Raw genomic sequence first — 14494 nt, 5'->3', positions numbered from 1 at the left:
ATGAAAGGAACTTAAAGCCCAAGTTAAGATGATTTGCCAGAATACTAGTCTACCATCAGTTTTCCTGCTTTGTCAAATAAATCTTTTTCTTTGCCCCTCCAAATCCATTCTCCATTCATTGGGCCCTTTTATGAGCAGTGAGTAAATAGACTTGTATGTTACATGATGTAATATATAATGCTGTAATGTGATATATTTGATATATGTGATACACAGTGTGATATGATGTGATACATGACATGATACAATATGATACGTGATATGTATGTTAGATGGTATATGATGTGGTATGTGTGAAGTGATATAATACAGCATAGGATATATGATATTGTTATGGTTTAGATGTGAGTTATCCCCAAAAAGCTCATATGTGAGACAATGCAAGAAAGTTTAGAAGTGAAATGATCAGGTTATGAGGGCCTTAACCTAATCAATGTATCAGTGTTAATTCACTTGAATGGATTACCTGGGTGTAACTGTATGTAGGCTGGAGGAGGTGGGTCATTGGGGAATGTGCCTTTGGGATATATATTTTGTCCTTGGTGAAAGGATAAGTCTCTCTCTCCTTCCTAGTGTCCTGTGCTGAGCTCCTCTCCTCTGCCACACCTTTCTACCATGGTGTTCTGCCTCGCCTTGTGCCCAGAGCAATGGAGGCAGCCATCTGTGGACTGAGACCATGATTACCAAAATAAACTTTTCTTCCTCTAAAATTATTCTTGTCAGGTCTTTAGGTCACAGTGGTGAAAAAGCCCACTAAAACCAATATAATGTACGAATATTAGATGATATACGATGTGTTGTATGTGATCTGACATAATAGGGCATATGATATATGACACAATGCAAGATGTAACATATAACATATATGATATGTTGTGATGGTGTGATGTATGACATGATGTGTCAGGACATAGGTGATAGAGCAAGTGACATGATATGATGTGTGCTATCACAGGTGATGTATGATATGAAATGTGATATGTTATGACATGTGACTTATGGCTTGGCATCCAGAATAAAAGACAGTCACTGCCTTCTGAGTCTCCTCCAAGTTAGGAGTCCTTCCTTCCTCCCTTTCTTCCTTCCCCAGTTTCAGCCCAGCATTTCTTGCAGCTGGCTGCTTTTTTCCAAGGCAGTGTTTCTCACATTTTGCTGTGTATTGCAGTCAGTTGGGTGCCTTTCCATCTCAGGCCAGAACATGGCCCAGAGCAGCTCCTTTGGACTCTTGACATGAGGAAGCCACACTGGAGAACCACTCCTAAGAGGGTCCAGCTTTGCTCACTGTGACTGGCACTTAACGTACCCATGGTGCTGGTTCCTTCATGCCTCCTCCAGCTGCAGTCTGCAAGGGTAGCATTGGGGTATCCCACAGCACAGTGGGGTCTCACAGGGTCTTAGGTGTCACTCAATCTCAACTGTGGGAGCACACAGTGTGAAGTGTGTGCTTTCTTTCATCCAGCGGCTAATCTACTTCATCACATCTTCCCCACACGATTCTTGTGGCTTCTTGTTCTATTACTTTCTGCTCCAAGCATGAAACTTCACACCAATCCCTGTTCACCCATCTTGTTAGAACAGACCCACCTCTCCATGCTTTAAGATGTTTGAATCGGTATCTACCCTACATCCATCAGGCCACCTCCACACCTTATCTTGGAGCAATGGAGGCAGCCATCTGTGGACTGAGACAGACTTTGGTAAGCAAAGCCTAACCAAGGCCAGACCTCCCAGGTACTATCCCTCCTCAAGGACAAACCTTCCCAGACCCCAGCCCACTCTCCACACAGAGCACTGAGGCAGTCACTTGCCTAGAGGAAGAACCAGCACACAGTGATGGCTGTATTTGGCCACCCTTTCGGAATGGCTTATCCAGTCTAATTATAAAGGCCATTTCTTTTTGCATGTCTCCAATATACCTGACAATACACAGGATCCTCTGAACAAAGAAATACATCACAGCAAAATGTAGGAGGTGGTCACTGAAGCCTCACTTCTTGGTTCAGGAGAGAACTCCTGGACCCAGCAACCTCCCACTGCCTCATCAGCCTCTGCAGCCCTGAAAAGACCCTTGGGGCAACATGGCACTCACGTGATGGTGTCAATCATGTCGAGCCCCATCTCCACGCAGCAATGGGCATGGTCAGTCTTGGGCTGGGTTAGGCCTGAAACACAGTAGTAGCAGTCCCCAAGAATCTTGATGCGACGACAGTGGTTCTCCTTCAGGGAAGGCAAAGCACATGGTCAGTGACAGCATTGAGAAACACTGATTTCCACATCACCTTTAGATGCTAGCGACTACCAAGCATGTGGACAACTTACCAGTGTGGTCACCACAATGGACAGAATCAAGCTCACTCTGATGTTTCCCTTGCTGCCCCTGATACCCTTACCCAGAGCCTCTTTCCACTTGGGGTATTCACCTCTCCCACCTCCATTTGGTAAGCAAATCCTCCAAGGTCCAGGTGTAAGGCCACCTCTATGGGGAGTCTGCCACAACACACAATTGGGACAGTCCTCGCCCAGGAAGGACAGGACATACCCATCCAGGTTTTCCTGCAACTCTCAATAACCCCACACTAGAGCACACTTCTAGAAGGCACTTGCTGTCACTGAATACCCACTCCCTCATTATATGAAGAAGAAGAAAACAGGCTGAGTATCCCCTGTCCAACCAAAAGTGTTTCACATTTTGAATTTTTCAGATTTGGGAATACTTTCAAAGACTTTAAAACTGGCTGAGCATCCCTAATCTGAAAACCTGAAACCCAAAATGCCTCAAAATCCAAAAGTTTTTGAGTATCAAAATGATGCTCTTGTTTTAGATTTTGGATTTCAGATTACACATACTCAACCCAAAACGGAACCTCTGTGGGAGATCTGCTCCAACCCATGGCATTTGCACAGCGCTCCCCTGACCAACAATACAAAGGGCCATGGGCAGCCCTCCTGGAATGTACAAGATCTCTTAGGAAGGACGGGGGGGGGGGGGGGGTGGTGATAATGGAAATCAAGAAAGTCAGTCAATTACCACTCTATCTGGCCAGTGCTACTCGATAGGTGTCAGTTAGGACTATCATGACTGCTATTTTTGTTTTAAGCATTAAACTGCAGTTCTAAATATCCTCCACTTCAGGACTCCTTTATATCTTGAAATAACTGATGTTCCAACAAAAAATTTTGATGTGGGTTATAACTGTTGACATTTACCAATTAGAAGCCACAAGTGAGACCTTTTTAAACACATATGAATTCATTTAAAGGCAACAGTTAGCTCATTTTCATGTTAATATAAATAACATTTTTATGAAAAACTACAACATTTTACCTACATAAAATGCAATAAATGAGAAATATGGCTTAGCTGTCCACTTCTGCATGTCTCTGACGCCCATTTTCAAAGCAGACAGCTGGACACATCCTTCATGCTGTGTTGTTGCCATAGATGTGCACTGAAGGAAATGAACCCACACAGGTACACTGCTGGGAAAGAAAGGACCTTCCAGACCCTAAGATGGTCTCATAGAGCCACAGAGCTCCTCAAACTGTACTTGGAGAGCACATTCACAGTTTATATCTAATTTTACCCTTTAGTTTCTTATTAATGAGCTGTCTGCTGTAGATTTTCACAAATGCTATGAATTAACAAGTGCCCAGGCTGAGCAGGGAGTTAGCATAACAGCTGGATGTTGAGGGGACTCTACCCCCAGGCCTTTCCATGGTCAGATCTTCCCAGAGATGGGCAAACCACGTCCCTCACTGCTGTCCTGAGCTGCCTGCCCCAGGCTTGGTGCTGCAGGGACCTTGAGAAATGATTCCAGCCCCCTGTGAGCATCTGAGAAGGGGATGCCACCAGCTGTGCAGATGGCTCCATGCCCACTCCTTCCATGCAACAGCATCACAGAAAAGAAACATCTCTGTGGGGCTGGCAAAGGTGTAATCTTTGATTACAATCCCTACAGGAATCATATGCACAAGGAGATGCAAACAGCACACTGTGATGAAGAACAAAGACACCCACAGGAATGTGAAGTGTGGCCATTACTGCACATCACAGCCGAGGTGTGCATGGGGAGAATCCATCTCTCAACAGAGACCAAGGACAAAGCCGTCTAATATTGAATATCCATGTGTACACATCTACATATCAAGGGCCTAAGGCCGACCAGGGCCAGGTGTATTCTGGAGAAATTGTGCAGAACGCCTGTCTTAGAACAGCAATACACATCTAGAACCTGGTCAACATGCACAACATGTGAGTGCATGATCCTAGCTCATCCAGCATTACAGGCAAGTCTTTGGATTGTCCTGTGCTGTGAAGCCCAGGCCCCTCCCGGCCCCTCCCAGCTTCCTTTCCCCACCAGCCTCTATGACACCTGCCCTGGTAGATACCCCTAGAATGAGTACTGGGTACATTATTTTGGTTTATTTTTTATCTCAAATGTCCTGGGTTTTGTGAGCAGGCTTAAGAGGTCAAAAGGATGGTTTTAAATGCTTTTGATTTTTAGAATCTTCTCTGCAAATATGGAAAGCCACTGCCGGGAGTCATTCACTACAGGAAGCACAGAGGAAAACACTTATGACACTCATATGGTTCTGTGTCCTACCAAGAAGACAGAAGAAGAGGAGCAGGGTGAAAAGGGGGGCCCTGAGGGGTATGCAGCCTGAGGGACCAAAGCTGCCCCTCCTTCCCAGGCACAGAGAGACAGGACTGAGAGAGAGAGTGCAGGTAGGACAATCTCCAGCTTTGCTTCCCAGGTGTGGCCTGAAGAGGTATGGTCTGCTTACAAAGTCTAGACTAGCCATGACCCTGCATGAGTGGGAAGTCACAGGGAAGGATCCAAGACAGCAGGGCCACCACACAGGCAGCATATTCTAACCCTGCCCAGCCCCAGAAGGTCACAGAGCACTGATGGCTAGGGACCACAAGAGGACTTTAATTCCATACATAAATGATGAAGTTAAAGACCACCATCTTGTAGGTCTAGGAGGAAGCAGAGTCATAGGCAGGATAATTGCTACTGATTCTAGAGCCCCATGATGTCTGATCCCTGCTGGGCCAGCCCTAAAACAGTAGAGTCCAGAGAGGCCAGAGGACAACACGAGGACCCCACACTATACCTTGATTTTGAGTGGGTAGGTAAATCCCAGGACCTGGGCTCCCCTAATTAAGGAGGTGACACATGCATGCCTGAATTAATCTAGTTTTTGCCTTGAAGTGACTGCATTCAAAACCCACACTGACCAAGTCCTATGAACTTTGTACAATTGAGTGTTTGACTGTGAGTGGAAAAACAGAACAGGAAAAGTTAGAAAACTGTATTTCTATGTAGCAATATGTGACAACTGTACATGTGTAGCAACTGGATACTTTTAACCTGCTGGGCCGACAGGATTAAAAAGAAATGAACTGCAATATACTCAGTGGCAATCACCAGAAGTTAAGAAGAATCGTTATTTCAACTGCAGTGTTCACAATTCATTCTGCCACAATTGCTTTTATTCAACCCCATGATGAGCCAGCCATTCACTAGACTAAAGCATGGAATACATAAGAGTCAATGAAAGGAGAGAAGGTCTTTGTTTTTTCGCAGCTTCTCACTACAGGGACTGGAATATACAGGGCAGAGGAATTGAAACCTAAGAATTCTGCAGACATCTGTCCATCAACAGGTACCAGGCAAACACAGTCCCCGTGAGGTTTCCCCAGACTCAGGAAGGAGGAGTTAGCCTGCCCTGTCATCAGGAAGACTCTCAAGAGAAAATTAAATTAAAAACAGTGATGCTTAAAAAAATCCAAACCAAAATGAAATAAACCTGTTACTATAACATAGACTTAGAGGCCACTTTTGCTAAAAGCACTGACTCTTCACTTGGTCCTCCGATAAAAGGTTATCATCTCTGCCTTCATTGTGTATCTGTCTCTTTCCACCTTAAACGTTGCATCAGATTTCTGCTCAACTTTGCACGTAGACTTGTTAATCATTTAAGGAGTGTCTGTCTAAAAACTGGTAACACAAGGTTGATTAGCCCTAAATTTACCTAACCTTTCTTATCCCCCTTCAAGGTTGAAGGCACTAAGATAAGAGTAACTAAGGCATTTTTAAGATTTGCAGGGAAGTCATAATCAACAAATTGTCACCTGAGAGCTTTTACAACTTCCTATTCCAGATCCCTGGGAGCTTCCTAAAGGTCTCCAGTTATTTCCCTAAAACTTGCAGGCACATCATCCCTCGGTGGGTCTGCCCTTCTATAGGAGCAATCACCTCACGATGGAAACCAAGGCTGCCCCCTAAGCAGTCATCTCATGATGAGAACCAGATTGCTCCCTCAAGCACATAACCACTTCTTCTGGACCACACAGAACCAGAGTTAAGATCATGATCCACTGCATCAGTTTGAACAAGATGACTTAATTACACATACTTCTTGTGCCTCCATTTTGTTCCTTTTTCTATTTTAAACCTAAGTTCATGTCAGTGCCCCAAAGACAAGGCTGAGGATGCTGATCCCCTTATCTTCCCAGGGTACCTATACCCAATAAATTTCTTTCCTACTTCACCATTACTGCTTTCACCAGAAGTATGGGGCAAGTGGCTGGACCTGGTTTGCTGGGATTCCCTGAAATCAGTCCCTGCCTCAGGCCTAGGATTCTGGCAACTTTACTACCTTGGCAACATGACCACACACAGAAGAATTATTCCAAGGGATGCAAAAACACATTATGCTGTATATCTGGTGGATAGAACCACCAAGAAATGTTAAAATGCACCCAGTGGGCTTATTCTTGATTATAATAATGTTGGCAGTTATTTTGAACCTACTAAAATATGGAAAGATGAAATAAATAATATTATTGTCTTCATTCATTTTGTGTTATTACAGAATACCTGAGAATGGATATCTTCCTGATGCTTCTAAGAGAAGCTACATATGATCAGCAGGACCCTGGCAGATAGTACCACTAGTAGAGGAAAGCTAAAGCCAGGAGGCTTCACACATGTCCCCAAAAGTGAACTCTGAGGAACCTCAGCTGACTCTTCAGAGTAGATAGGAAGAAGGTCAGTTGTGACCAACTGGTCTTAAATGCCTGGCAGGAGAGTATAGCCTAAAAGCACAGTCTTACATGGACATTTAAAAGGAAAAACAATGTTTGAGGATTTTTTTAGTGTAACTTAAAATGTACACTTGTGTCAGCCCTACCAAAAATAAGTAAAACTGGAGGCTATAAAGGAAGGGTTCTCGTGTGAGAGTCACAATTTGTCCTGAGTTAATCTGAGAATGGGTAGTTTTAAAAGAACAGAGATTTTTTATTATTTCTTACAGTTCTGGAATCTGGGAAGTCCAAGGTTGAGGGGTCCACATTTGGAGAAGACCTTTACACTCTCCTGGTGGAAGCCAGAAAAGCAGGGAGTGCATGAGAAACCGAGTTGGGGCTGAACTTACTTTTGTAACAACCCACTTAAGGATCCTAGCCCATGTCGTACAAAAATGACATTAATCCATTGGTAAGGGTAGAGCCCTCAGGGCCTAGCCTCTTGCTAAGTCCCATCTTTCAATACTATTGAATTAGGAATTAACTTTCCAACACAAGAACTTTTGGGTACATATTAGAACCATAGCATTGTCATTAGGATTTTTCAAGCATCAAGAAAAAAAAATACAAACATAAAAATCCAAAGAGTGGAGTTCAATGAATTAGAAATATCAAAATGAAAGGAATGGAGTTAAGTGAATTGGAAATATCAATATAAACTCATAATTTATTTTTCTTTTCTAAAAAAAAAAATAAATAAATGAATCTATCTCTGCCCCTGGAAGAGTCCCAGAACCAACGGCAACCCAGATTCTAGGACTGAAACCCCAATTCCCACTGAAGGAAACTAGAGCTTCTGACACAATGCCAAGTGTGAGTCTGCAGCAGGAACTCCTCACTGTCCCTAAAGATGATGCTCAGAGGCAAATTGCCATGTCAAAAGGAAATAGAAGCCAGCTGGGTCAGGCCAACATGGGAAATTAGAGCCCCAAAAGTAAAAAAGATGGCAATGGATCAGAACATCAGATTTTTCAAAATCCACAAGTTCATAACGAGGCTCCAATTCATTGTTTTTAAAAACTGATGAATACATTTTTTAAAATGAAGCATTTACTTACTATTTTTGAGTAAAAAAAAATAGCTGATGAGTAAACATTCTTTTTAAAAAAAATATGAGCTAATAAACGCAGAAGTGATGGAATTAAAAAACACACTCAAATGAAGTATGAAATCCTGCCATTGCTTACAAGGCAGCTGCTGTTAAGACCAAGAGAGGCAACAGTGTATGGAGCCAGGTGAGGGGTGGATCTCACTGGTGAGGCCTGAATCCACCATTCACCTCAACCGGCCAGGAAGAGAAAAACTCTGGCGCCCTCTGCTGGGGAGAAGCAATGGGAGGCTCACAGCCGAGCGTGGAAGGGTGCAGACTCAAGAACCTACTCAGTCAAGTCTCTGGGATCTACCAGTTCTAATTCATAGGAGATGATAAGAGACTGGGGGATTTAACATAAAACCACAGAGGATGAGAGGCCAAAAAGGGAGGGAAACTGTTGGAGAATGAAAAAGGAAAAGCAAAACAAAACAAAACCCACTGACCTATCCACCAAGGGCAACAGGTTGTATTATTGATCATGTGAGGGAGATCAAGGTAGGCCACATCAAAATACACTTCTACTGCATATTTTGAGATGGCTTTTCAGAGGAAATGAAGACACAGAACAGCTTTGAAAAGCTTTCTGTGAGGGACATTTGTTGTCTGCAGCGCAATGTAAAGAGGCCTTCTCTGAAGCCCCCATCTGCCTAGGAAGGCATTTTCACAGGAAGAAGAGATTGGGGTCTGACACATGACCCAGACAGTCAGACAGTACAGACAGTCCTCTGGAGGCTACCTGCACAGGCTACCTGGAGACACTGCCTAAGGAGACCACCTTCCTTCAGGAGCATTTTCCTCCCCTGACCCTTCCATACCTTTGCTGTCCCCACCTCCCAAAGCCTCAAGCCCCTGTTGTTTTTCTCTACCTCAAAATTCTATTCAAACTTTAACTCTATTTCTTATTCTTTGAGTCTTGTACTTGCTGTGTGGCCTCCATGTTTCTGCATGTTAATATATATCGATGCTTTTCTTCCTGTTATGTCTGTCCATTAGTAGTTTATTTCATGGACTAAAATTATTGAAACTTCAGAGAGAAAAAAGAAAATTCACATTGTTCTATTTCCTGTATTTTCAGAAGCTCTGACAGCTTGGAGTTTTGCAGACTGAGGAGAGAGGGGCCTTCCAGGGTTAGCTAATCCCTAGAGTCAGCAAACAGCTCCAGAGAACTCTCCTTTCATATGCAAACTAACCAAGCCCTAATCCACATCACCAACCCCCTTTATCTAACCTAACTTCCACATACCAAGTCACATTTTCCATTCCCAAAGAGCCTCAGGGCCAGGTACCAGACAATTAGAAACCATACCTAGAGCCCAGAGCCCAGGGACAATTATTCAAACTAGCCAATCCTAAACATAATGAACTACTTAGCTTGCCTCACCCCTGTATTCCCTAGAGAACAACATAAAAGGCTCAAAGCCTTGCTGCCCCTAGCTTCTTCCCACCTGCTGGGTGGCCTGGCTTGGCAAAGAATGCCTCTCTTATTTTGGTGACTACAGGGATAAACTTCCTTCAATGACATTGTTCTCCTGGTGTCCTCACTGCGGTCACCCCATCAATTAACATCCCCACAGGGCAATCAAGACATAAGTCCAACTCATTTGTATCCTGAAGGAACAAACCAGCCACTGAAAAGGGTTAAACTAAGCCCAGACGAAGTGTTAGAAATGATATGGCTGTCCTTGGTTTGGTTGGAAATGACAACAGTATGGTGGCACTGGCTGAAGTGTTCTCAGATGGAGAGCTATACACTGAAGGACTTACAGGTGACATGAGATTATTTCTAGTATTTAGGAGGAGACAGGATAGAGACCAAATAAGACAACCCATAATTAATATCTGATGAAGCCATATTATAAAATGACAGGCTCCTAAGAGCAGGGTTGGTGCCTCACTCATTCATGCTACATCCTGATCTTCTAGAAAAATGCACAGTACACAGTGGGGACTCAGTAGCTGGTTTTAGTTTTTTTTGTTTGTTTTGCTTTGCTTTTGTTTTTGTTTTCTTTCAGCACTAGGGGTGGAACCCAGGGGTGCTCTACCACAAAGCTACTTCCTCAACTCTTCTTAAATTTCATTTTCAGACAAGGTCTCACTAACTTGCTCAGAATGAACTTTAACTTGCCATCCTCCTGCCTCAGCTTCCAGAGTAGCTGGGATTACACAAGTGCATCACCACACCTGCAGCTCAGTACCTGTTTTCTGAATGAACACACCCCTGATTTTGAACATCGGTCTCCCCTGAAGATGGACTGAGGGGTGAATGCACCTCCTACCGTGCCCTGCAGGACCTCCCTATCTAACTGATTTGCTTCTCACCCAGGCTTCATAAGAGGACAAATAGATGAGGATGATGGAAACACGAGGTTAACAGACTAATTCTATAAAATGAGCCCACTGTCCTGACTCCTCACATGCTTTCTTTGACAAAAAGCAATCTGCCTGCAGCCCCACCTGGACCAAGGGGACAGGAAATGTCATATTACTCAACAAATTGAGGCAGCAGATCAGAAGGCCTGGCAGTCAGTGTAGACAGTGAGACCATGATGGCTGCTTATCACTGGGTTGCTAACAGCTAACCTCCAGGATCAATCACACTTTCCAGCTCAAGGGGTTGCTAACACCTCTAGGACTGCACTTCCCAGCACAAATGATTACCCCCTGTGCTCCTGCCTCTTCCTGCCATTAGGTAAGTACACAGAGATAAAAGACAAAGTGGGGGTTCTGAGGTCTACAAAAGAGCAAGACACTCCCACTTCATGGGCATGCAGCTTTGTACATATGCATTGGTTCAGAAATGATGGCATTTGATGAATTTTTATTTGATAATAATTAATGTGTTAAACAGATACAGTTAGCATGGCATATAACATATATGGGCTTAAATTGTGGCTTTGTGCATGTAAATATTTTAAAATACTTCATCAGCCTGCTCATACACAATATGGCACATACATTGGGCCACCTTCTCTCCAGACAAGTCGGCTACCTCTGTTCCTCTCTTCAAAAAAACTTGCTTTCTATGCTTGCCTTGGCATTTCTCAGGTGTTTAATCTTCTTGATCTCCTTGGAGATCAGGTCCTGTCCCAAGACAGGTGTCTGCCTCCCCCCGCCCCCATTTCCCAATCAGATTCTGCATTCAAATCACAATTCAGCCATGTTTTTCTTCATATCCACTCCTTTATATCTTTAACACTGTGCCCCATGAAAAGCACCATGTTCTCCCTATTTTCCACCGTCTCTACCTGGAAGACCAACTCCCAGGAAATGCAACACGTCCCCCCTCGGGACAGCACTCATGATATTTTATTTCTATACTGGTCATAATGTGTCGAGCATTTTATTCAGCAAATTCCTGGTTTTATACAAAACTCAGAGTGTCCTGTACTGAGCCATAAAGACCGAGACTGCAGCCCTCTTTATTCCACCTCTCAGTTTGCTCTGTGCTCAACGTACATGGCAAACCAGTTTGCTACAAGAACACCATCAACAGTGAATACAACTAACCAAGAAAGTCACTTCAGGGTTCTAAGATGGCCAGTTTCTCAGTGGCTCACAGAACTAGGGTGTTGGAGCTGGAGGGGATGTGGAGACCCTTCTGTATTCTCCTCACATTTTTGCAGGCAGAGAAACTGAGGCATGAGAAGTGATGATGATGAGTCTGAGTACTCAGGGCTGCCTGGTGAGTTCTGGTCTTTAAATTGAAGCCAATGAAAGGCTTGATGAGGGCAAAGACCAGGACAGGCACTGATAAAATGGATGTGAACACACTTCCCAATGGACTTGGAGCCTACGGGGACAGCTCTAGCCCCCAGCCCAGCTTCCCAGAGTCCCTTTTGGAAATATCCAGAGGAAACAAAAATAAATAAATAAATAAATGCAAAACAATAACCTCACTAACACAGGCCATAAAAGTGTCATCTTTCAGCAATTAAAGACTGAACAAAATGACCAGATTGTATCATAAAGCCATGTGTGTCTGTCTCGTGATCTATGTTCAGGAGGCCCAATGCCATTTTAGTCTGCAAAAGAATTCCTCAACTCAGCATGATTGCCCTATTTTCTCTTAAAGCAAATTATATGCACGCTAATGATCCTAACTTAAATATTCATTATTTTTGTTCAATAATCCTCTGTGATAGTTCCTCGTGGATCAGAAAGTCTCCTGGTATATCCGTGTTTGGGGACAGCACTGACTTCAGACCCTGAACATTCCTCAGTACTACTCACACCTAGGGATGACCTCAAAACCCAGTCCAGGGAAAGGAAATACTTCACAGAGTTGTCAGCCTTGCTATCCTTCCCAGCCAACCCTTGCACGAATTGCTGCATCAATAAGGGCACCCAGCTATAGCATCTCAAGTCTGAGTCTATCCTCTGACCCGTACCAGGCAACCATCACATTGGAGCTGAGAACTTACAATATGATATGCTCTTGTTAATAGGGACAAGGAAAGGAACCCAGGAAGTGTTCTGGGAGTTATGATCAAAACTAAGAAATTCTGTCCTCATCTACATGAGAACTGGGATCAGGATGAGCCCCAGGCTGCCTTGCTGATAAAAGGCCACATTGAAATTGGTTTATCTCTACAGATGGCAGTCTCTGAATCAGCTAAAGGGACTATGTACCTGGTTCAACCTGTTCATGTTCCTGTTAAGAAAACTGACATCCAGAGATAGAACCCTGTCCCTCCACAGGTGGAGGTGAAATAAGGCTGTTATAGTTTAGATGAGGCACACCCCAAAAGCTCTTGTGTGAGACAATCAAGAAAGTTTTTAAAGGTGAAATGGTTGGGTTAGGAAAGCCTTAACCTAATCAGTGGATTGATCCATTTAAATGGATTAACCGGGTGGTAACAGTAGGCAGGTAGGGTGTGGCTGGAGGAGATAAGTCACTGTAGGTGTCTGTAGGTTTGCCTTTGGAGATTATATTTTGCTCAATGAGAAAAGCACTCTTTGCTTCCTGTTGCCATGTTCTGAGCTGCTTTCCTTCTCCATACCCTTCTGCTCACCTAGGGCCCAGAGCAATGGTCTGGCCATCTATAGACTGAGACCTCTGAAACCACAGCGTCAAATAAACTTTTCTTCCTCTTAAATTATTCTTGTCAGGTTTTTGGTCACCAGAGAAGGACAGGTGTTTCTCCATCATTTCAAAGGGGTGTGGACAGTTTTGCAAACATACATGCATATAAGAACCAGTGCAAATCTAACAAGAATCCAATAAATGGGGGAAAGGTCAAAAATATTGTTCACATCTGTGACTATCAACCATGGCTAAGGAGGTAAATAAACCATCAGCTACTATTAAGACTAAGGCAAATATGTTCTGTGTTTATTTAACTTCCTGCAGGCACCTTCATAAAGAAAAGGTGTTTGGACTGCAGCTGTGTGTAATTTTCCAAGCCTGCACTTCACAGGGGCCACCCTGCATCTCAATGCCAGGTACTGCAACCCAAAAGGAGCACAGCTGTGAGGAAGCCCATGAGTTCCTCTAAAAAGGACTCATGCAGATTAGGGCAAATCATACTCTTAAAAATTCACAATACCATCAAGAGCACAAAGGAAAAAAAGAGACAATTGATACAGAAAAAGATGACATGAAAGGGGTCATTCCAATTTTCAGATTCTTAGCAGTTATCGCAACACCAAGAAAAAGTATTCCAATTTAAACTTCTGAAGATAAAAGCTGTAGGGTTTGAGAAGAAAATGACAGTGGATAGCAGTGACTGGCTATTCACCGTGGAAGAAAATAGATACTGTTAAAAATGAAATACAAAAGGAATCTAAAATTCTTTTTTAAAAGATCATGAATGAGCTACAGAACAGCCTCAAGAAAACCTAGCACAGGTGGCACTGGTGTCCCTGAAGGAAGAGAGGGAGGGAACATAAAAATGTTTGAAAAAGGATAATTTGGTTTTTGTCTTTTCTAAATTTGATAATGATTCTAAATGTACAGATGCAAGAAGTTCAATGCACTGCAAGCACAGGTAACGTAAGGAAAACTACACCAAGGCACATCAAAATCAAATTTATTAGAACCAGCCATGAAGAGGAACTCTTAAAAGTAGACAGAGAAAAGGGACCAATTTCATACAAAGAAACCAAGAACTGATGGCAGATGGTTCATGGGAAAAGCCTATAAGGGAAGACAACAGAACAACATCCTCAGGGTACTGCAGAAAACAATGCAAAATCAAGCCATCAGCCTAGAGCATGACACCAAGTAGAAATAAATTCCAAAAAATGAAGGCCAAATAAAGAGCTTTCCAAAAGTACAAAAACTGAAAGACTTCATCACCAGCAGAAGG

At 43.3% G+C, this 14494-nt stretch overlaps 1 protein-coding gene across 1 annotated transcript in view; it reads right to left on the bottom strand.

Annotated features, from left to right (window-relative positions):
- The window catches only part of Adcy1 (adenylate cyclase 1), a 144645-nt gene that overhangs the window by 71274 nt on the left and 58877 nt on the right, over positions 1-14494 (bottom strand). Inside the window, exon 5 of the mRNA XM_027938399.2 lies at positions 2090-2217. Within this exon, the coding sequence (XP_027794200.2) occupies positions 2090-2217 (128 nt within the window). The remainder of the gene's footprint in view (positions 1-2089; positions 2218-14494) is intronic.

The sequence above is a fragment of the Marmota flaviventris genome, chromosome 1 (assembly GCF_047511675.1).
Source record: "Marmota flaviventris isolate mMarFla1 chromosome 1, mMarFla1.hap1, whole genome shotgun sequence".
Classification (NCBI taxonomy): domain Eukaryota; kingdom Metazoa; phylum Chordata; class Mammalia; order Rodentia; family Sciuridae; genus Marmota; species Marmota flaviventris.
Note: the sequence above shows the minus strand (reverse complement) of the source record. Positions and strands in the feature narration are given on the sequence as shown.